Here is a 26,566-nt window from a genome sequence, read left to right as displayed (position 1 = left end):
ATTATGGTGGTGGTATTACCTATATTGAATCGGCCGTGTGTATGTTTATGAATGTGTGTGTCCGCGCGCGGTGTGTACATAAGACTTGGGTTTTTATTTATTTATTTTTTATTGTTTGTTATGCGTTGCATGATGTGCGTTTTGCGCGCCACGCGGCGGTACTCTTTGACCGGCGCCATTCTTTATTGATATAAAAATCGTGTTAAACTGGTTACTGCTGTTGCGGCGGTAGTATAATGGTGACGGCGGCGGTGAAAAATATCGATTTAATTTTATAATAATTATTACATTGGCCGGTTTTTTTAAAATTATTTTTTTAAGTTGTGATCCTCACCATATATAGACCTTTATTACTGCGCGATCAGTATGGCGACAGAATTTTTGCAAGTAGTCTGCCGATCTCACTTATACCAAGTTTTTTTTACTTTACACCCTGTATATACTATAAAGTTTTCAATAAAACCTCGTATTTCGCTAAAACACAATATTATAATACTATACCTAGCGTATTAAAGATTATTAAAACTCTCAGAATCTACAAAAATTAGCTTCGTTAGGCATATATACCTCTATATATAATGTGGATTTGAAATTATCGTTGTACGGGTAGGTATAAATGTTTTTAAAATGTCGTTAAGCAACAGCTCATATTTGAGCTTTAAATTAGGTGTGATATGTCGAACATTAATTTCGACCAATAGATTAAATATTAAATCATTAATAGTGTACAAAAAAAGTCAAAACATATCATTATGACTTAAAACAATTTAAAAAAATTAATATTACTTATTTATCTTACATGTTTTTGAAACTATCGCAAATTTGAAAAAATATATAGTTTATTTTGATCTAAAAATTTCTGAAAAACATATACATTATAACACATAACAGACCACTGTTTACTATATTTTGGTGATAAATATATTAAATAATATTGAAATAATAACATATTAATAAAATTCTTATTTATTATTTAATTATAAATCAATATGTGGTTGCTTAAAGGATGAAATAACAATTTTAGAGTTCATATTATATTATATTGCTTTGGCATTTCAAAAATAACGGTTGTTTTTTTGAATATTTTTACCTTAAGAACATACATATTTTAATAAGCTGTAGAATTGCTTATTCATTTCCATTCGACATATCCTTTTGTTGTTTGGTACCCATTGTTTTATCTCGCGATATTATCTCGATTGTACGTCAACGCACAAAACACAGAAGAATGCAATCCTTTTCATCATTTTTGTTTCCCCAGTTTTATTTTATTTTGTATAGTGAATGAAAAACAACCAACAGGAAGGCCATTCAGCCGGTTTCTAATATGTAAAACGACTTATTGTGTGTGTGTTGCGCCTGTTGTCAACGGACCAGAGTTTACCTTATGTTGTTTATTGTGAAATTTTAGTTTGTCCAGACAAATAAATCTTTAACTTGATGGAAAATTAAAATATAAAGCTATAAACATATACGTCAGATTATTCGTTTATAGATTTCGACGAGATATATTCTTTCAGATAACATGGATTTTCTTTAATTAATAATTAATAAGATTAATAAAAAAACGTATAAAATAATATACCTAATATAATTATAGGTATTATAAGTTTTGTTAATATATTAAAAATGTTTGCGCATTTATTCTACATGGCGAGATAGTGGTGTGTAGGTTTTTCTAAAGATCTGTATCAGTCTATTTAACACAATTTGTTTATTCAATTGGAATCGAAACTCTAAAAACGAGCATTATTCAAATTTAATGATATAATCATTATTAAATTGTTTTACTTTTGTAAAATTGTTTGGGAAATAGAATAGGGAAACGACTCGAAAACAAGTATATAAAATTACCTATTTTGTAGAAAAATATCTTGATGAAAACACATGGTTATAATTTTATTTTTATTGAATCGTTTAATTACTTTGGGAACGTAATACGTTAGAAATACATTATGTCTAAAACGTGTTTTTTTAAACTTATTTTCATTGATAATATTTCGTTGGAATTGTAACATATCGACTATTCAGTAATTATATACAATCCCGAACAAAAACGTTTCTGAGCCAATACGTTTCAATTAAATACAATTCAAAATTAATATTTTCTAATTGTTTAATTTTCAGACATGTATACCTTTTTTAGTATATAAATACTTTTTAAACGAGATACGTTTCGGTTCCGTCAAAATATATTTCCAAATTAATTTAGTTACAACTTACAAATGAATACGATTCAGAAAAAAATATTTTCTACTAAAATATAACAAACTTCATAGAATACATATTAACAATATAATATACATACTTGAACAAACGTACCATGAATATCGTATTATGTGTATTAATTAAATTATTGAAATATAATCAAGTACCAAAAAAACCGCAACATATCGAATTCGTTCAACTTTTGACCGCAGTCCACGAATATAATATTATGAATGTTTTTGTTCATTTAAATTGTATGTATCCGTGGTTCAACTTAAATATGTTACGTTTGACTTATTTTATCTACTTCAGGCAACGACACAAACAAGTATAGGTATAAAATGTACACCTACGTCCTACATATACCTACTCGTTGCAGGTATCTATATCGATTTTCGTCCAGTCACATAAGTTTAAATACATTATTTAATATATAATAATAATATAAATTTTATATTGTACCCATTTATTTTTTGTACGGTTTTGAAAACGTGAAGATGTATAATAGAATAATATAGCAATGATGATGGACCATTGAAAGTATTCTGCAGTATAAAATCGTCGGATGGTAGATACACAATATCTATATAAATATATATATATATACGTATTATAGTATTGTTATCACAACTGGCATCACGGCATATAATATTTTAACACACTCGTTGTATATACCTTGTAAATAAACCATTCAAACAAATAATAATAATAATAATATAGATTAACGATACGATAACGTAACAGGACGCATTTCCCCCTGCATCTCATATCACCATGATCTTTTATTGTGTCGTCTCTTCTAACACACGCGTTGTGGCAGTAGATATAAAGGTACTATTGCTATAATATACGTGTTGCAGTAGTCCAACGTGTTTCTGTCTTTAATAATCGGTTGTGCGCAAGGGGTAAAAATAAATAATATAAATTGGTTAACGCAATATCTTATTGAAATTAATTTAGTACACGTTGGTCGGCGGCAGTGGCATTGATGGTGGATCTGTTCGATTAGTTTTTCGCCTGAATAGACCGAGAGAAAAAAGACGATAGAATCGTTCGCCTGATTGATCTCGAATAACATCGCATGGTGAACACGTTTGTATTATTTCTTTCGACAAGAAAATTATTATTTTTTTCCCTTTTTTTCTACCATAATATAATATGTTGTAGTATATTTCGGTATCTTTTACAACGCGTTGGTAAATATATATATATATGCATATAATATCAGAATTTTGTACTCTTACGCATGGCCAGTCCGCATACTCGACCTATCATAAAAAATCAACCAAAAAAATCCATTTACACTAGAAATTTCATTATGCGTCTCCGCAGTGACTCGTTTTAAATATTAATAATAATAATAAAATGAATACTAAATGTATGAATATATATATATATACTTTACACTGTAGTGTTGCTAGTGGCTGCGACAATTGAATATCGAACCACCTCCCCTCACCACTGTTCGTCCGCTGTGCGTTAATCCGTCTGTATTAAAAGCCGACCAAACCTGATTAAAAACATCCATTAGACGTTTTATAAATACATTATATTATATTATCTTTCCCGTCCGACAACGATGCGACTGCCTCATCGCCACGGTGCTTGACGCAACAGCAACCCCATTCGTCTGGTGCGCGCATTTCGCATAAAACTCGGATCCAAATTAGATTATCGGCCCCCCGAGCGGCAGGAGCTATATTTTCGCGGCCTAACCAGGATTTATGGTTTACTGTAACGCGCAGGGTTTTTCGTCGTGTTTCTCATCCCGCGTTCGTGAAGCCGCCAGCCCCCTACTTCTACCCGTCCTAATGTTCAATTTCGGTTCTTTCGACGTATCCGATTATAATATGTTGCACACGCGGGGTGCACGAAAGCTCTGGTGTAGATTTTCAATGTTTCAGTCTCAACTATTTTATATGTATATAAAACGGTTCCAAAATATTTACTGAATTTTACATAAGCCAAATAGCTAATATAGGTCTACCCTAAATACCTATGTCTCAAAAAGCAAAAACATCTAAATACACGAAACTAGGCTTTTCTCACTTTCGGGCAAAACAAAAACTGCTTATACATATATCTATTATCGTTGTCGTTGTAATATACACGTGCAATTATATAATATTTAAAAATAATTAAATCGTTATTTATGATGCTGCTATTGATTACATGGCGCGTCTATCAGTGGTTAAATTATAATTCTTCGTATGTATATGTGGTGCAATTCCTGCAAACGATGCTATTTCAATTTTAGTAAAACTGCAGCAGTTGCAATAACACGAGCGATCTTTGGCCTTGATCGAAACATTGTGTTTGGATGATACACGCTTTTGCACAGATAAAATAACAAAATGTCGTCGTGTTTCGGTTGAAACTTATATATACACGCATTTGCAGTTTATGGAATAACATAAGATGTATACAATCATATAACATGCGTACTACCTATATATGCCTACACGCGGATTGGGTGCCCCAAAACAGCATCAGATTAGATATAAGATGGCTATTGTAGCGCGTTGTGCGTTGTAAATATATTTTAGTAGTACCTAAGGGGAACTATATAACTGTATACATGGTACCTTAACATTATTATATAATGTGTATATAATGTAGCTATATATATTCTCTGCGTCGTCTTCGGTGTAGTCTGCGGCGGCCGTTGTACCTTTTTGCGAACAAAACGTTGTGTGATATATATATATGCTTGTGTGTATGCGTGTGTGTAATACACGGACCACCCGGTATATATTATATTGTATGTATATAGGTACTTGCGTACACGCGTAATTCGTGTTCCGGCGGGGTGCGCGCGCGGTGGCGGCGGCGACGGCAATGGAGTTGCTCGGCGGCGCGTGAACGAAATATTTTCGAGGGGATGATTAAGACACGGTGTGGTGATTTATAAAAATGTAATCACTTTGTCCGAGTGAATAAGACGGTGTAGCGTTTCCCCAGGGACGACGTGCCACGCAGTAAATGGATGTTTGCTATATACAACAATGTACCTATATATAATATAATATATATGCGTGATTCGCATCATACTAGCTTCCTATTATATATAACTACCCAATGACGCCGCCTTCGATCGAGCCTTTCGGTAAATATTTCTGCGCCGCATTTTAGGAATTTTCCAAAATATTTACCTACCAGTCGCCACAATCGAATTGGAACTTTGCCATTCGCAAAAAAAAAATAAATAAATGAGACAAATGAAAATAATAACAAAACAACCCTCATATTATGCTGCAGTGGGTTATACATATCATATTATGATATACGATGATGTGTGTAACACATGTATATTGAACACGGGGTAAGATTCGCAACAATGGAAATAGCCTTCGGTCATAATCCTGTGCATATATGTATAATTTTGTGTGGTGTAAAACATCTGTGTTATACAAACATAATATTATAAAATTGTATACACTGCGATATTATGCATCTCTCTGAGCTGCACCGAGATCGATTGTCGTCCGCTTAAAGCGTACTTAATAATATAATATATATATATGATATAAATACGTGTTATTTATTTCACATATAATGATAATACATGTGTTACAATGGTGGTTGTCACTCCCTCTTCTCTGAAATCATTCCCCCAAACAGTTTTCAATGTATATGATTATAATATTGCATATGCACATACACACTTTTAACGTATTGCCTTTATATACGAGTTACGAGTTTTACGAGTACCAATTACAATATAAATAATATAAAATAATATTATGTAACATGTTAGTTTTATATAATATGCGCCAACAATAACATGATAGTGATTACTTTACTGTATAATTATTGATGCTTTGAAAAATAATTACATTTTTACTATATTCGTATCCTTATAGTTTTTATTTAATTTTGAGTATTTTGAAGTATAAAAATCAAATTTTGGACATTTATTTAATTTGTTTAAAGTATAGTAGTTTAAAATTATAATCAACATTTTAATGATCTGGTTAGTGGACCAAAATTTGTTAAGTACTCCTGTGCCACATCAGTTCGTTCATCATAATTTTAAATTTTCATGTACCTACAACTCGTACATTATACAACATATTATACGATTTTGATTGTATTGAAGTATTGTGAAAAATATTCTACTTTGAAATAATATTTTCTAAAACGTTATTGGTTAATGATTAAAGTTTTAATTATATTCATCCCAAATATAATTTTGTGTTTCAGTTGACTATATTATCAATACATTTGAGATGCTATAAACCCTGCTTACATATTTGTATTTTCATTAATTACTCATAAATCATATTTGTTTTATTCAATTGGCGTATTAGTATAATTTTTATCTATGATTTAAATGTATTTTTTTAAACGAAATTCTGGGTACGGACAAGCTGTTTTTTTATTATTATTAAAAAATAATTAGTTCGATTAATTTCCTACAGTAATTTAACAATTGGACCATGCAGAAATATGAATTATTATTATATATTATATTAAAACTCGTTTGAGATATTTCCCTTACCTACTTTCTAATACTATTTCTCATGTACGCTTATATAATATTTTATCGTCGTTTATATTAAATACTTACTTTATACAAACGCACTTAAGTGTGCACAACGCTGGTTAAAAATAGCATGTACGCGCCTTGTAAAGTCATGTTAACAAACGGTGCTCGAATGATATTATTATTCGTATTATATATGTATTACATGCTAACAAAACTGCGGCAGGGTTAACCGGGGCAGTATAATATTTAAGAACAAGACGAGTTCTCATTAATGATTTTTATTATTAAAAGCAATTACGGGAGGGGGTGAGAAATACCATTAGCTCATCATAATCCGTTGTCCCTTGCTGTATATTTACTCCACGTGAACGTTTATAAGTGATACCAGACCACTTCCGCGAGAGAGCACTTAACTCAATTACCACCCTAAGCGCTTATGGTGACCGCGTGTGTCTTCTTCCGTTTTTACAACACTCCTGGGGACCACTGATGCTTTCATCTTTAATGCACTTCTCTTCATTTATCATACCGGAAACTGTTCAACTGCATGATGCGTATATATAGGTACGCTTACACGAGGTACGCGAAACGGGACCGTGCACCACTTACCGTAATCCACAAAAACGGACGTTATTTTTTTCTGCCCGCACGAACTCGATCATTTTTCAAAAGTCGTATGCAAAAAAAAAACGATTGAGAAAATTATTTTCCCCAATGTATTTTTTTGGTTTTTTTCGCGTGACAAGGAGTAATTTAAAAATAATTTACAAACTTCGTTTTTGATATGTTTATATTTTTATCATAAAAGTATATCAATAATATAGTACATATAATATTAATTCATTATCATTATTTCATACATAAACAATTCTTAACGTTAACTCTATTTTTCAACGATACCTACATATTATTATTTGAATAATAATAAATAATATGTTATATTATTTTATATTTAGGTACTTAATTTAACTTTTTATTCTTTTATTTGACTAGAGGACATATTATTTCCGTTAAGTTTTTATTAGCCTTTATTATATCATCGTAATTATAATTATGTAAATCGTGTATATTCAAAATAAAAACTTATAAAGTGTTAATGTTATATTAGGATATTTTTAGGAATACATATGATGGTTTTATTTTTAATATTATTCATATTATATTGTACCGTAAAACAGTATAATAAAAAAAAGCGGATTCTTGATTTTATGTAAACGGTGAATATCACACAATTTATATGTGGTACAATATGTATATAATATTATATTTAGTCATAAAAAGAAAACTAATATCTAACAGCAGTGTTAATCTACTGTATTTAGTATATTCAGTAATATAATAGTTTGCCGTGGGTTTTAAAAATCAAATATGCTTAATGATAAGTATAAATTATGTCGAATTGTATAATCAGTCGATTACTGTCATTAAAATATGTTTGCATTTACGATCGTTTATCTCCTAATAGTTTTCGGAAAAAGAATTATAGTATAAGATTAGTGGTAATTACGTATAATGAATAAAAGGTACACATTGGTAAAAAATTATGTTTTAATAATAAATGTTTAAATAAATAAAACTCATGTTAAATCAAAAAATATACAAAGTTTTCAATAAGTTTGGATAAGTCATTTAACTGATAAGGATTGATAAACGATAATATATGATATAATAAACGAGGTTATTAAATATTTTACAGTATAAGTTTACATCGATGTTATCTATTTTTGCTTCATGAATGTATTAAAGTATGTATACAATAATTAATAAAATAGTTTCCAAATTTATTAAACACCTGATATATTCATAAATATAAGCACGTTATTTTCACCGACTATTTAAACGTTAATTATGCAACAAAAAAATATATAAAATTATGAACACATGATTATAGGTTTTTATGAAATGTTCTTAAGTTATAAAAATTAAACCTCAAAAAGTACAGATATAGATCGTTGAGACCACTTTATATAGCTACTATCGTATACATACATTATAATATAGTTATTATGCGATTTACTTAATACATACAATTAATAATCTCGGTATAAAATATAATTGAACACATATTGTACCTATATATTATAAAGTATTTTATTAAGAATAAGTAAACAAACGTGCATACCTGTGTATACCACTATCGATAAACTTTTATACGAAATACTGTAAACTCGATAAAACGCCACCCATGTATACATATATATATATATATATATGTGTGTGTGTGTGTGTGTGTGTGTGTGTGTGTGTGTGTGTGTACGATCAGCAATAATTAGGACGCGCCGAGTAATAAAAAATGTAAGCTCGTATCTATTGTGTATAATAGTATAATATATGAATCTCGCGAAAAAAAATGATATAAACGATTCCGTTTTCTGAGGCAGACAACAACAGTGTTGTTGTATACAATATAATATTTAAAAACAATTTAAAAATAAAAAAAACTAAACAAAACATAAAAAAACAAAATCATATCGAATATCTTTAGCGATAAATTATATGGCGTTCGCGTATACGCATACTAAATTAACAAGTATATGGGGATATTATAGTTGTTATATATTATCGTGATGTATGCGTTACGAGTAGTATAATAATAATAATAATAATAATAATAAAACAGTAATATAATAATATATACCAAACACTGTTCGGTTGGCGGTTGTCTCTCCGCAGCAGAGGAACGCGAGGCGTAAGGACAGAGCAAAATAATGTAATAAATAATATAAAAAATATAATATAGAAAGATGTATATATAACAAAACATAATAAAAACCTTGCCCGTGATGGCGATGACGGCGGAGTTAATATATAACGAAGACGATGACGCAGTTACGGTGCGCCGTATATATAATAAAAGCAGAGTCGTGCCGTTTGTACCTATTTTAGTAATATATCGTTTACGTGGGATGCTGCGGCTGCGGCACAGGTCACAGTTTGTCGAAAGCCCTGGAATTGGTGAGCAACTCTCTGGTCAGCCTCCACGTCTGCTTGGCCGCATTCTCCAGGCTTCCCGGTGCCTTGCCTTTAAACAGGTCGACGTGCGGCAGGAAGTAGTGCGGGCACCGCCGGCACTGAAGGCACGAGATGAGCTGCAGCAGTATACCGTTGATGCGGTCGCCCAGACACAGTTCGTCCCATTCCATTTCCATCGGGTGTTTCTCGCACTCGTACAGCAGCAGAGTCTTGATGTGGTAATTGGTGACCGGATTGCCAGGCAGGTCCAGGTGCCTGTCCCTGAGCGTCTTGAGCACGCTTAAGCACCGCTTCCGACAGCCGCCGTACATGAGCCGGTTCTCGACGTCCACGAACGACATGACCCACGCGTCACCCTCTAGCGCTGACTGCTTGCCGTGCAGCGTCACGCACTCCTTTGACAGCAGGTCGAACCCTTCGGTCTTGACCTCGGCTACTAGGTTGGGATGCGGCCACGGGATTTGCGGCAGTGGCCAGTGTGCGGACGATCTGGGCCATATGCCCGCGCACTTGAATGACGGCGTGATCTGCACCACGTACTGCTCGCGGATTCGGAGCTTTACCTCGCTGGTGTCGGCAATCATCTTGACCGAGTCCCGGTACGCACACTTGTCGCACGCCTGCGCCACCAGAGTCTGGAACCGGGACCGGATTTTGCGAGCTGAGAGGTATCCGGACGCAGTGATGAACTCGACCCACAGGCTCATGCTTCGCTTGCGGCCGTCGCTTAGTTTGAGCACCGCGCACCCGGGCAGTGACCCGTCGTCGACGAAGTTGAGCACGCCCATTTGGTTCAGGTAGAGCACGATCTCGAATTCGGTGGGTGATACCACGTCCAGGCCTTCGTACCGGCCGTTGCACTCGACTAACGATGATATGAATCGCGGCTCCTGGGCCTCCACCTCTCGGAGCACGTCCTGGACCACCTTGCACACCTCCCGGATCGTCTTCGCCGCTGCCGTCTTCCGGGTCATCACACGTTCCGCCCAAAACTTGCCCAGCTGGTACGACATCTTAGTCTGGGTCGACAGCATGTCCTGTGGCACGAGCATCGCTGCTTCTGTGACTGCTGCACCGGCTCCGTGTCTCATGTCACCTGATGCAGATCGGCAACGATGGACCACGATCCCGTCACGACATGATGACCACCGTGTTGGTATTAATATTATATTTACCGATGACGAGTGCACGCGAATAGACGAGAAAACGAAAATATGTGTATATATTAATTATAATAAATAGCTATCGGCGGATTCGCGTCGATAATTATCGCCGTTTAAGTGAATGCATAAAAGCGGCGGGTCCGGTACGTTATATTATGATAATTTATATGAATTATTTATTGTAACGTGAGGGGACAGTAATGTTGTGTAATGATGTGCAGTGCGAGCGACGTTAAACGTGATACTGCGGTGGTGCGACGGCTGTGTCGACGGCCGCTCGGTGGAACCACGACGGCGACGGTACCGGCTGTGGTATCGGATGGTGGCCCGCGTCGGGCGTTCCCGCTCGTCGTCGCGGTGGGGCGCGGTCCCGTGAGGCGTCGACTCCAAGGAAACGCCCATTTCGCGTGCGCATGCTCGCGCTCTCCCGCGAGACTATCGATCCGGGGCGGGTTCCAGGCCTCGGATAACGATACACATTGATAATAATATAATATTCTTCGCCGCGAAGTGTACGACGGATTTTGCGTCTCGACAGTACGGGCTGCCTTTTTTTCACTTCTTTTCCCCCTATTTTGTTTTGTTTTCGTTCCCGCGTTGCGCTTTTACCCCGCATTTCATAGATTACCAGTTCACGGATGTGTACGTGTGTGTGTGTGTGTGTGTGGGTGTGAGTGTGAGTATACTGTGCGTCCGTATGTGTCTGCATGCGCGTATAAGTCTTTCTTAGGATTTTTTTACCATCTCGATGTGTTTTTTTCTTCGTTTTATATTTATACGCTACTCTTTGGCTACACTCGGTTTTCGTATATATATATATATATATATATGTTTATTATATATGTCGAAGCTCACGTGTAAAGTATGTTATATACAGAGTGATTCACCGAGTACACTCACCCTCATTTTTCTTTTATAACTATATACTATAATAAATTTATAACAAACTTAGGAATTTTAGGAATTTAAATACTTATTTTAAAATTATTAATATTTTTTGTAATGCTTAAGGAGATGTTATCTGTTGATACAAACTTTTGTATTTAAAAAAAGGACACTCATTTATTACTATATAATAAGTTAATTAGTGAATAATATTTTTGAGTATTTTGACGTTTCCAATTTTTGTATTAAAAAATTGAACAAGCTTATATAGTTTCTCAGTTATCAAAATATTTATACTAAAGATAATGAATCCTAAAATGAATGGTTTTGTAAAATTATAGGTAGTTATAGTTCAATACTTAATATTGAATCTACTATTTATAATACTAACTTGGACAATTTTTTACAAATTGGGGCATATTGATTGATTAATATTATTATAAAATCACTTTAGCCCCCGTATGTGTTCATGCAAATCTATTATTATATATTATCACATTACCCATAGTACACAAAAAATAATCTATTTGATTAAATTTTGTTTTTGATACGCCAAAATATACAGAAAAATTATCCGTTACTACCGTAGAACTTGTCAGAGTAGAAACATAAGAATTTGAATACATTTATTATTAATGAAAAAATAGGTATAAGCATCGTACTCGTGAATCTCTCTGTATAAAACATCGCTGACTCTGTAACCGTTTTTCTCTCACTCACTCTCTCTCTCTCTACATATATATATATATATATATATGTGTATGCTGTCTCTTTGTCTCTTTCTGCGTATATATGTCTTATACGCATAAACGCACGTATGCTCGGGCAGGAAATTCGATACGTTTTTTTACCCTCGAAACGATGCGTTTTCATAATTTATTATATGAGCTAAATAGATATAGTACTGATGTGTGTGTGTGTGTGTGTGTGTATGTGTATACGATGTTTGGTGTTTTTTTTTCATTCCAACTGTCTCCATAGTGTTTATTGCTATAGGAGAATGTATTTGTTACATATTTATGTGTATATATATATATATATACTATTATTAGTGCATGTGACTATAATATCCCCAAATTATAAATGATTATATATAATATATATATATATATACACAATATATTAGTATATATTGTGTTACAATACGATGTATACATATACGATGCCTATTTTTACTCATAAATAGTTCGTTCAGTCGATAAATGTTACAAGCAATTAATGTTTTACATAAATTATACTGTATTATTTTTGTTTATTGATACTATATCTATACTGTATAGATAACAATATAATATAGTACGCTATGTGATTTCATTTTTATCGGTATATGTATTTATTTCCGGAAACATTATTTATGCATTTAATACGCCAAATACAAGTTAATCAATAAATAAATATGTGTATCTTAAGATTACTTAGCTATCACATTTCTATTTAAAAAACAAAAGTTTGTTTAAATAATTTGATTACATCACATGCTTAAATAATGGTTATTTATTAACTGTAGATACCTATATTAATATACATATATATAGCGCGTTTCGCACAATATATTATATTCGTTTATACATAGATAATTTAAACAAAATTAAATATTTCAACTTTCATAGTTGTCAGTATTCGAAATAGTCGAAACGATCTAAATATAAATCTGATTATTTACTGGTTAGTCGCTAATTCGCTATGTTGTATACCTACATTTTTAATTTTCCTACAGAAATAATATGAATTGTGTTACGATTTTAAACATAATATTTCATCGGGCTAACCTTATATTATATTGACTAATCATTTATACCAATAATAGAACATCTATACCTATATTCTGTTTAGTTATTATACATAATTACGTGAGTTTTATGATATATATGTATAGGTACCTATTTACAATTTTTGTGTTTCTTGATTTAAATTTAATTATATGTATACATGGGTATATTAATATCAGTTATCATCACAGATATATTTAAAAAAAATTATAGTTTATATTATTGTTTTATCCATATATACCTATATCTATATTTTTATTTATTTATTTGTTCAATTATGCCTGTAGATAATTATTTTATCAAACAAATAAGTTCATAATTAGATAGGTATAGATGTATATTATAATATCATAAAATAATGGAATGAATTTAAAATACACATTTGAGTCGACCTCAGTTTATAGACATATAATAATTATATGTTTATACAGCGCTTTAAATTACGTGTGGCAAATTAAGATGACAAATTATACCTGAGAATTGTATATGCAAGGTTTATTTTTAGTGCCTACTTCATTTAATTAATCGTATAATTTGGATGGAATGTTAATATAATCTTTGTATTAATATATTTAAAAAAAAATTGATTTTTGATTGAAATTTGCTGCAATTTTATCAATATTATTAGTAAAATATATTAAATTTTAGAATATAGTTAAAACCTATTTAGTATCTCAAATTTAACAGTGAATTATAAAGAAATATTATGATGGGGTTGAAGTACGTTTGATAAGAAATATAATATATATAATAATGCCTATAAGATGGTATATCCTAATAAAAAATGCTTCAAACAAACAATAATTACTAATTAATATTATAAAACTAATTTTTTAAAAAGTATTTAACTTTAACTTTGATGATTCAAATTCATATTTTGTTAATCGTAGATACTTATGAAAAAATAATCAATTTGAATTATCAATATTATCAAAGGAGTTATTATAGTAAACGATGTAGGTAACTATAGGCAGATCTATTTGTTTTATATTTTTTATCCAGTATAAATTGATATGTTTTTCTATCTGAATAAATTAGATAATATGTAGAAAGATACCTATACTGCTCATTCAACAATATTATAATAAATAATATTATTTTCTAACCTACCATATAAATGTAGGTATACAATTTAAGTATAAGTACATAGTTTCTATACAGTTTAAAATGTAAATAATATTTATAAATTCAAAAAATATTTAAATAAAATCTCTGTGACTTATTTATGTCAAGATATCTTGCAGATAAGTAAAACATTTTAACTCTTAAATTGTATTTATTTATTTAGATTTTATTATCTTTTATGAAAACAAAATAATAATAGTAATAATAATACATCATCCGTTGTTTTGTGCAGAATCTAAAAAAAAGTACTGCTTATTGGAACATTGTCAGTTAAATCCGAATAATTCATAGGTATAGTTATATATATATGATGTATACTTCTAATAATATAATTATAATATAGTTCATATTATACACATTATAAAGTAGTAAATTATGTATATCTTTGTTAAAAGTAATGTATATTAATATTTTATGAAATTAGCATAATACGTATAGGTATATAGTCACTAATACAATCACTCTCCATTTCTGTAATTTACTTTTGAAACCATATGTCATATTTTTAGTTTCTTCCCTTTAATATTAATAATATGTCTTATGATAATAAAATACATGATTTTACAATTCAATTATTCTTAACTTTCTGGTAAGTATACTATATACCTATAAAAATTATTTCATTCTTTAAATAATTATTATTAGTATATAAATAGTTAGTAGGAGTATAAAATATATATGTAATATTTTAAGAGGTAAAATTTTACTAAGATAATAAATTCTTGCCTATTTTATAATAGAACCTGCAAAACTTTTAGATATACTTATATATTCTATACATAATTTTAAAAAATAAAGAGCTTTTATATATTTGTAATAATTTTATTTTTCAGTTTAATTTTGCATGTATAAGTATATATAGTATATTATTATATCGTATTGCTTATAAAAATGTATTTTATGCATTTATAAAATATTTACATTACAAATTATTATGAGCTTAATACATTTAAAAGGAAAAAGCCATTCATGAAGATACATAACAAATTTTGACGATAAATTGCATAATAATCTATCTTATCAGTTTTAATAATATATAATAAGTAATCGTATGTAATAAACAACTAAGTACCTATACCTACAAACAAAACGGTTTAGCATAATACATAATCGACATAATACAGCTAATATTGCACACATACAACAAAAACGAAAAAAAAAACAATATTATTCTAACTTAAAGATTAAAAATGTCTTATCAAAAAATTAAAAAAATAATTAGAAAAGTATAGGTATAAACATATTAATAACGATATAGTATAATAAATAATAATATATAGTAAACGTATTCTATAAAATCATTCGAGGGATCATAAGATGCATGATGCATATAGGATACCTTTACTTTTTTATTTATAGCATATAAAGTGCGTAATAAACTACAGAGGATAATCGTTATCGATTAGAGAGATCTTTCTGGGCGGCTGCAATACGTTTTTAGCTAATAATTAAACAATATATAAAATATTATAATAATTATCGATTTCAGCGTCTAACGAAAACGCGTTGACTAGCTTAGGTGAAGTATATATGATATTACATAATACTTGTTTATAATATGCGACGATTGTTTATATGTGACGATGGAATATACAGTGAAACCTCTTCTGACTGTACACTTCCGATTATCGGATCAGCTTTTAGCAAACCGAGAGTTTGCTGTACTTAAAGAGGTTTCACTGTACTGCACAGATATTGTAATAGATTATATAGAATACTACGTCGCGCCACGTAGCCCCTCAGAGCTTGTCGAAGGCTCTGGAGTTGGTGAGTATCTCCCGGCTGAGCCGCCACACGTGCTTGGACGCGCTCTCCAGAGACGCCGGGGTCTTACCCTTAAATAGGTCGAGATGTGGGATGAAATAGTGCGGGCACCGGCGGCACTGTAGGCACGAGATGAGCTGCAGCAGTATGCCGTTGATGCGGTCCGCGATACCAGTCTCTTCCCACTCGGCGTCCCGCGGGTGTTTCTCGCACTCGTACAGCAACAGCGTTTTTATGTGATAATTGGTTATCGGGTTGCCGGGCAAGTCTAGGTGCCTGTCCCTGAGCGTCTTGAGGATGCTCAGACATCGCTTTCGGCAGCCGCCGTACAGCAACTGATTCTCGACGTCCGTGAACGACATGACCCACGCGTCGCCCTCCATCGAGTTCTGCTTGCCGTGCATGATGACGCTGTCCTTGGACAGCAAGTCGAACCCTTCCGTCTTTACCTGTACGATGAGGTTGGGGTGCGGCCACGTCAGCTGCGGCACCGGCCAGTGGGCGGCAGACCGCGGCCACACGCCCGCGCACTTGAACGACGGCGTGATCTGTACCACGTACCGGTCCCGGATCCGGAGCTTCACCTCGCCCGTGTCCGACATCATCTTAACCGAGTCCCGGTACGCGCACTTGTCGCACGCCTGCGCCACCAGCGTCTGGAACCGGGACCGGATCTTCCGGGCTGACAGGTATCCGGACGCCGTGATGAACTCGACCCACAGGCTCATGCTCCGCTTGCGGCCGTCGCTGAGCTTGAGCACCGCGCACCCGGGCAGCGACCCGTCGTCGACGAAGTTGAACACGCCCATCTGGTTCAAGTAGAGCACGATCTCGAACTCGGTGGCCGACACCACCTCCAAGCCCTCGTACCGGCCGTTGCACTCGGCCAGCGATGATATGAACCGCGGCTCTTGGGCCTCCACCTCGTGCAGCACCGTCTGCACCACCTTGCACACCTCCCGCACCGCCTTGGCCGTGGCCGTTTTCCTGGTCTCCACCCGTTCCACGCAGTACTTGTTCAGCTGGTACAGCATCTTGGATTGCGTGGCCAACATGTCCGACGGCAACAGCATGCCCGCGGTCACACGTAACGCGCGTACGTCGTCGCACACGCAATGAAAAAATGTGTCGTTTATTAGAGTAATATTACGCGCACAATCTCCGTGCGCGGTCGTCGTCGGCCGGCGTTCACTGTTGCAGTGTACTGATGTGCTGACGGTGCTGCTGCAGCTGCGGCGGTCGTCGCGTGCGGCCCGCGAAATCCGTTCGGTCCGTATGCGCGCGTGCGGCGGCTGCGTCGTGCGATCGAACTGCCCGGCCGCCGTCGGGATCTCGGCCCACCGGTTAAAGAGACCGCCTAGGTCACGCCCACACGACCAATGGAGTGCGACCCGCCCGTTGCACGCCGCCGCGGATCGATATCGGCGGCGGCTTCGTCCGCGGCGGTCGAGTCGCAGCTTAAGTGTAATCGCGCCTTTTTTTTTTTACCCGCTTCGTCCAAAAAGTTCGTATCTTATGCCCGTCATCTTTGCGTTTCTTCACTGACTTACTCTTTACCACGCCGTCATATATAATATGTAATAAAACTATATATTATCTATTTGAGTTGACTTAGCCCGGGAAAAATACAGTAAACATAAAATACGGTGCTATAAATATTGGTATATATATATGTGTGTGTGTTGACGTTCACGGTTTCTCATATTTTCGAACGTAGTTATTCAAACTATGTATATATGGTACTCTCTAAACTTTCTTGCAGATATATATTCTATAAGAACAATATAATATTATACAATTTTCATCAAAATCGGACAAATACTTTTTGAGTGTATACTATACGTATGTGAGCTACAAATATAATACGGACATCGAGTTTTCTCATTTGAATAACGTAAATACGATTAGTAATATTATTTTCTTTTATAACTAAAAAAAAACAAACCATATAGAAACGCACAGCCTATACCATTATTTTTTAATGTTTTTTTTTTTAACCAATGGCGACCTTTTTATAAGTAAAAAAAAAATATTTAATTTTTGCGAGCCAAAACCAAATTAAATTGTGATCCACATCATTATATACATCTGATATATATAACCTAGCTAGTGGGGTTGAAAAACGAATAAACCTGTAGGTATATACGTCATTCGCTTTTATCTCTATATGGATAAAAAAAATATAGATAACATAGATATTATAGATACAAATAGGTACACGCTATACTAGCTGGTTCGCTTTCGTATTCTGTTTTTTTTTCACTCCGTGAACAGGTGTGAATAAGACTGCGATCGCGTAGTTACGACACTTTTGTAAAAGGTATTCGCACGTATAATAATGTATTCGTAGGTACATATAATATATATATATATATATATATATATATGGACTTATACACGAGTGTGGTGAGCGTAGATTGTTATACGAGTTTCGTACCACGTACAATGGGCAACGGCTCGTTTCGATCCTAAATATTTATATTATTTATATATAATACGTATAAGTGTATAGGTATATGTACCTGTTTATTATATATTCGACACATAGGTATATACATATTTATTATAATAATGGCGATTTAAATGCATATTATAATATACGTATTTGGTAGTAGGTAGGTATCTGTATATGACTGCGAGTAGTGTATATATATTACCTTTGCGGCTTTGCATATTATATAGAATACAAAACAAGTATATACAATATATATGAATGTGTTTCTGCTCGAGTGCGGTAGGTTTTTATGTATCTAGATCCACCGCTGCAATATACTCGTATATAAACTGTTTGATATATTGTCTAGATGTGTATATAATAAGGCATGCAGGTATATATAACGTGGATGTATGTAAATCTTCACTCACTGCTATAGCCTTATTCTGTCGTATTTGTCTTGTGAAACTCTTCTAATTGACCGGAATTTCTATACGCATTCCGCATTTTACCGCGACCAAACGGAAATCCATAAATGTCTCGTTTAATTCAAATTATATAGCTGCATTGTATTCGTATATAGTTATACTTATTTAATATATTTATGTGTACATATATAATACTGCAATTATACCACATTTTATTCCAATTATCATTTGTATCATAGTTGCTAAAGATTGTAAAAATCGTCTCATACTAATATGGTCGTTTAAACTCTATACACTTTATAAATTACTCACTAATAGCTATATGAAGTTAAATTGTATCTATATTTTATAAATAATAAGTATATACTGGTATTTACTAGGAGTAACTCTACATAATGATTGTCGTTTTGCATAATTCATCATGTATATATGTATATATCCCTATACTTTAAATAGTTTTTGTAGGTTTCCTAACCTAGGAATAGGTATAACACAATATAAATATAATTTAATAAAATACATAAATAGATATATGTACAGTATACAAACATGATATATTAATATTAAATATATATATACTTTTGTTATATTAGTATACTTGCTCATACATTCAGTACTATTGTCGCTTAAAAATTATATTGTTATCATCGTATTATTAGGATTTAATTTATAATTCTTTCTAAATGTGGAATGAATAGAATATATTATTGACAACAAATAATTATGCGATGATCACAAAAAAAATAAATAAACTGTTTCTAATTTAACCACATAATCATATGAATACAAGAGATTTCTGACAAGATGTCACAACAAACAACGAATTCCACCATCATAATAACCAATCGACACTAAGGCAATACCCAATCATAACAATCGTAATATATTGCTCTTAACTGAATTTTTCACAACTCACAGTAAACTATACGAGCTCTTTATATTTTCATCGCACTATGTCTATAATCGGCGGTCTACAAATGGTGAGCCATAAACGAAACTTTTTTGGCCTGTAGACCAGATATTATTTTTTTTTCTACATCGAATTAACAAGATTTTTGCTAACTTTCGATTTTAATTTTTCCTTTACTTTCATTAGATAAATGCTTACATCATTAAATATTTCCTAAATTCTTAAAGTGGCGCTTTAAAAATGTTGCATAAATGGTGATTCTTGATATACATATAATACATACCGTCCGATCGAGCAGATCGAAAATAGCGAATATTGACGACTTTTCACCACGCAAGCTTCTATGCCGTCGATTTCTGATCACTTACACGTGCACACGCACATAAATATACACATATGTTATTTGCTTATTACATCTAATTCTGTTCTTTCTATGTAATGGCCGCCGCTTTATATATATACTATCTCTCGTAATCCTTATTGGCACCGGAGTTACGGTCATGCTCTTATACATGTATAGATATTATTATATGTGCGTGCGTCCTCGTGGGGGATGAACGTCACTTCGGATTACTGTGGCAATTTGTCGTCGTCTCTGGTGGCGTAGAGTATATCTCTGGGGGGCGCTCGCAAAACTCAATACAATGGAAAATATTACTTTTCGTGCGCAAGCAGTTTGATTTGTGGGTATACCGTATATTATGTATATATATACACAATAGTTCCGGTGTGTGAGATCGTAAAAAAGACGACTACAAAAATAAAACAAACGGGTTCTGTGGAAATAGAGTGTATACCTACGTCGTGGAACTATCTAATAATAAAAATAATAATAGTAATAGGTATTAAAATAATATATTATTGGTTTCCAGACAAAAAAGCGATTACTTATCAATATTAACCTACAAAAAAAAAAAAACAATTTGTAAAAAGTTTATTGTTCAAATCCATATTAAGTTTAATGTGTTTGCATTCAATAGATATAATAATACTTATAACTATTCCTTTATCTTAAAATAATTAAATAAACAAGTATATACGTCGTCATGGTCGCGTTATACATAATAATATACATGACATATATTGTATATATATTTTAATTTAACTACCTACTGTTTTTATAGTATTATATTGAAAAACACTTTAATATTTTATTATAAATAATAATTTTGGATTGAGTGTTTAACATACAGATACACGAATTTAAAAAAAGAATTTTTTTATTTGGGCGATTCAAAAATTATGCTAACATTTTAAATTCTCTGCCCTAATAAAATTATTACTATTAATAAACTACTTGTCCGAAATTTGAATTTTATAGATCGTATTTTATAATATTCTTAAAAATATTCTGCTCCGAAGTATAGAATTAAAAATGTATGTTGTTGTTGTTCGAAAAATTAAAAAACTAAAATAGTAAATATATATTGTATAAATGTATTTTAGAAAAATATGGTTTATGAACTTGAAATTAGGTGTGCAAAAAAAATATTTTAAAAACTAGGGTTTTCATAAATAATGAGTGCCTTAAATTCGTTAAATAGATCACACCCCCCGTATTCATATGTATATTTACCGTGAATATTAACGAGAAAAGCAATTTATATTTGTGTAAGTGTGTGTGTGTATATAAGAAGCTGTACAGCCCATAATAATACGTTATAATATGTGTGGTGCGCGTAGGTTGCCGGGCCACCTCGACGAAACAACAACGCTGCGGAGGCGCATAAATCACCAAAGGATGCGGCGTCGGAGCACCCATTAGACCCGTCGGTGGCGCGATTATTTTTGGAACCAGCGTGTGTGCTATCCGTGTGATTTTAGCGATCATGTGTGTGTATGTGTGTGTGTGTGTGTGTGTGTGTGTGTATGTGGCGCCTATATGACGTGCTCGGTTCACGCCACAATAATAATAATATATATACCGTTGAGCGTATATTTTGTCGTGTTTCGTGTGTGTACACGCGGAACTGCGGTTAATATTCACACGACCGCTGCTGCGACCCTCCCCCGGCAGCAAATATTAATTGTACATCGTCAACACTGCACGCGCGTAAAAGTGTAATCGCCTAGTATAATATATAATATGTACGTGTAGTCAGCAGACGACGGGAGGAAATGAGAATATCAATTAAAGGTAACACCAACCCCACCGCTCCCCAGCAGGGTTACTATACCACGTGATCGTACAATATTATCCCCATTTAAAATTTCCTATTGTAAACCGACGATTATACACAGGGCAAAGTGATTATTGTACATACTGCATAACGATGTAAGTAATTGGAGATAAGTAATTACTATATATACATGATATTTATTGTCTTTGTTCGTGTTTATATACATATAATCGTGCAACGCGTAATCCGTGTATAAGAATTTTATTTTCGTAAATATATATATGTTTATGCGCAGTTTCTCACTGTGCATCAGCGATGATGATAATCTTCGATATATTATTTATTTATACGAATATATTGCTCGAAAATATATATATTATTATTCATCGGACTAAAATATAATTATTCCGACAATATAATCGTATTATACTCGGTAACACGCCACCGGAGTCGAACGTGCGTAAAATATGTATCGCCGAAAAAAATTTCATTTCACAACTGAACGGTTTTCGGCACGTGTATACGCCTATTTATATGTGATATATAACGACTGTAATTCGACTCGGAGATTTAGCGTGTCTCTGGGTGTATATAATATAATGATGATACACATAATAAGCGTACCGTCACTCGATTTTCGAAAAATTGTATCACGTTGGTCGCGTGCAATTTATTACCATAACATTATTCGTACAATGGCCGTACAGTCCCAAATACATCATAATATAATGTAAGGTCGTCGCGTGATAATAATAATTATCGCAGGACAGAGGTGGTCCTGCAGGCTGCGTTTTGTGTGCGGCCGGCGACCATCACGATCCTCGACGAGTAGGCCACCGGGGAATTGTCATCGCCTAGACACAACATCCCTAATAAATTACTGGGGAGGTTCGTCCTATTAAAAACACGTGCTGTGCAGCAGATATAATATTTCACATCGAAAACGGCTAAGGACTTGTTTATTTTACTCACATAGTCTGCACTCTAATTATGTACGATTTGTATACAGATGATATTATATATAATATATATATAGTATATATAGCGTTTTCGTCGCTTTAATTTTAAACATACTTATTAAATTCAAAAATAAAATAAAAAATGTGTGCAGACGCTTTTATAAGTTATACTTACGCACCAATAAAAAATAAACATATTGAGACTTAATTATTATGAGTGAACTGCTTTACCTTTGAGGCTTTGATCCTTATGTATAATAGTATCTCTAATCTACAGGTATGAACTTCGTAAGTAATCACGCCTGGAAACATGATATAGTTATGATAATTAGTTTTCACCATTATTTGTAGAAAAAAAACTAAAATGTGATAATTGATGTAATATTTAATTAATTGTATCCACTTTATACTATAAGTCTCCGTTCTATTATTAGTTATTTAATTTCATGAAAACATTATACACAAATGTATGATTTATTTTTAGAAATCATACAACCAATTTAATTTTTGTTTATTAATCGAAATTAAACGTGCGCGTATATTCCTTAATTTATTCGTATGTACCTTTTATAATTTATTTGATCTTTAAACGAAGTTAATGAGTCCAAAACGGCAGGATGAGTTTATTTTAGTAATTTCCCCTGTTTTTATACGCGTCTGCCTAAAAAATAATTAACCATTGAAATTTAATTTCGCGTTTCATTTACTTCATCATTATTTAAACACACATAAATTAGTCGTACACACACAAATTATACGTTTTTATTTAAATGTACCTACGTACATAATATATAATGCTGCGTATGTTATATACATGGACATGCTGCAGACCAACAACTGTTTAATAAGACGCGCACATTATATCATAGCCGTAAATTCCGATTTTAACGACTCCTTGTTTCAGGATCGGCTTGAAATCCGTATACGCGCGACCTGTAAACGATAGTGTGTTTTGTATATTATTCTCTTTTAATTTTATAATAATATCATTTGTTGGTATAGGTATAAGCCTATATATATTATAACTACATTATATCTCTGCGAGTTCGTTATTCTGACTCACGATCTATGAGCATATATACAGAACGGTCAGAACGTTATCTGGTTGGCAGCACGTCGTAATTATTTTTATTTTATCGTTTTAATGACAATTAAAATATAATATTATACAAATAATGACTTTTAGTGGACATAAGAATCAAAATAACATGATACATCTAACTATAACATATATGAATAATAAATACGCAGTATCATAATCGCATTCGTCACGAACATTTGACAGTTTTGCGTTTAATATCCAATACTAAATCCCCCAGGCCCAAGTATTATATATAACAAATATAAATTATAAAAATATATGTAACCTACGCCTTAGTATGGTTATATTTAAAAGTGATGGTGGAATGTGGTTTTTCTTCAACACTGCGTACGCGTTAAACAATTTTATTTTAATTTTTTTATTTATCGTTATCCCGTTATCCGAATAAATGGTAATAGTTATTTTGTGTGTTCGGCTCATATAATACGTAGATCGTCACACCCTTTACCGCGTTGTGTACAATAATATTGTATTTTATTTTATCACCCGTATTATACGTATATAAATTACGTGAAAATAATATTGTACGTATATAAGTTTATGAAAATAAATGGACAATACGTCAAATTTACTTGCAGTTATGTTAAATAACAAACATACCCCATACCTAGCTACAAAACTGATAGTGGAATTCGCGGTGCTTTTTACCCAATACACAACTCTAGATGCCATTTAATAGTTTCTACATAAAAAGCTTAAAATATTAAAGCCGTATGTGTCTGTAAATTTTAACTACGCTGGCACAGCAGGGAGTACAAATTTGTTACGAAAAAACTGAAACCGAATAATTCAGACAAATACAGGGTTACTTAAAAAAATATTTTTAAACCAAACAAGCCTGCAAGACATCACGTGTCCAATAATTTTTGTCGTCCGTATATAAATTAGGCATTATGTATTATATAATATGTAAAAAAGTTTAGGTAACCTTTTTTCTTTCATAATAAAGTACTAAGAATTTTCAATTTTGACGCCAAAAAATACCAATACCTATAGGTCCATTTGCCGCTAAAAACTTCCATGAAAGTTGATTAATCAAAGCATTTTTCTTTTAGAAAAAGTGTCTTCGGACACAAAAAAATTAATTAAAAAATACGCATCGTTGTAAAATCAATATGTTCATCGTTCCGCTCAAAATATATAAAATATATTAAATCTAAATGTCAACACCTATATATAGCTACTGTATATTTTAATTATTATAATTCTCGCATCGTAGTCCGCGGCATGGTCCTCGTCACTTATCTCGTCACCTCATACTCGAAACTATAATATATCCGATGGATGCAAATCACGCACTGCAGTTTGTATACATACATATATAGCAAGAGGGGATGTTGACGACAAATTGCAGTGAAATAAACGCGCGTACAAGGGGTACGACCCTAAAATATACTATACGAGACTTAATTTAATAACATTCACTGGCTGTTTATGTAGGTGCACTACGCATTCGTATATATTACGCGTTTGTGTATACATGTATGTGTGTGTTATATTTTAATATTATATTATATTATGTACAAACAATGAACGCAAACATTGCTGTGTCGCGCCCCTATCAGCGGCTATGCCATAATCGTATAAAAGAGCTGAGAGGCCGACAAAACGTGCCCGTTATAATATGGATTTTCAGCCGTATGATAATATTATGGTGTACAATGATTACATAATAGCACGTTTGGATTAATCACGTTTTGAGCTAAAATCCGCGCGAAAATTTTATTAGGTACGGTGAAAATCTAAAAATCATATCTTATTATAGTTTGCACAGTTTACATATTTTATAAGATGCCTACGTGTATAACACTTTTATTCAATTTGCGCTCTGCACTTCCACAACGATTTGTTTGATATATATATAATTCAGTCTTTCCTTTTAAAATTATTTACAATAAGAATAACATACCTTCTTTCCCCTTAAAAAACCGTGCTTACATGACATTACGCCACTGAATTACGATTAGCTTCGACCTATACCTCATGCAATATTATATATTTTCAAGCGTAAGCTTTATATACTTTCAATACAATATGATTTATACAATTTCATCGTTGTTTTATGATTAGCTGAATGTATAAAATGTATAATTACGCCATCAAGTATTTTCGAAAATTATTATATTTATGTAATGCTAATAGAAGAACATTATCCTAGCGCTGGGATTTCGTTTAAACGGCTGCATACTATAATATGACATTATAATAACACAATAATATATTTATATAGATAAAAA

At 32.8% G+C, this 26,566-nt stretch overlaps 3 protein-coding genes across 6 annotated transcripts in view; 1 reads left to right on the top strand and 2 right to left on the bottom strand.

Annotated features, from left to right (window-relative positions):
* LOC113549846 (neurobeachin) overlaps nucleotides 1-26,566 on the top strand; it is a 219,751-nt gene that overhangs the window by 176,942 nt on the left and 16,243 nt on the right. The gene's annotated exons all lie outside the window — the stretch shown is intronic.
* On the bottom strand, nucleotides 9,006-11,127 carry LOC113550063 (protein mab-21-like). The gene has a single exon (XM_026951706.1). It carries the CDS (start codon nucleotides 10,759-10,761, stop codon nucleotides 9,625-9,627), a length of 1,137 nt encoding a protein of 378 aa, XP_026807507.1. The 5' UTR covers nucleotides 10,762-11,127; the 3' UTR covers nucleotides 9,006-9,624.
* On the bottom strand, nucleotides 15,535-17,661 carry LOC113550127 (protein mab-21-like). Its single transcript, XM_026951832.1, has one exon. The coding sequence runs from the start codon at nucleotides 17,447-17,449 to the stop codon at nucleotides 16,352-16,354; it is 1,098 nt and encodes a 365-aa protein (XP_026807633.1). The 5' UTR covers nucleotides 17,450-17,661; the 3' UTR covers nucleotides 15,535-16,351.

This window comes from Rhopalosiphum maidis, chromosome 1 (genome assembly GCF_003676215.2).
Source record: "Rhopalosiphum maidis isolate BTI-1 chromosome 1, ASM367621v3, whole genome shotgun sequence".
NCBI lineage: Eukaryota > Metazoa > Arthropoda > Insecta > Hemiptera > Aphididae > Rhopalosiphum > Rhopalosiphum maidis.
This window is presented reverse-complemented; position numbering and strand designations above follow the sequence as displayed.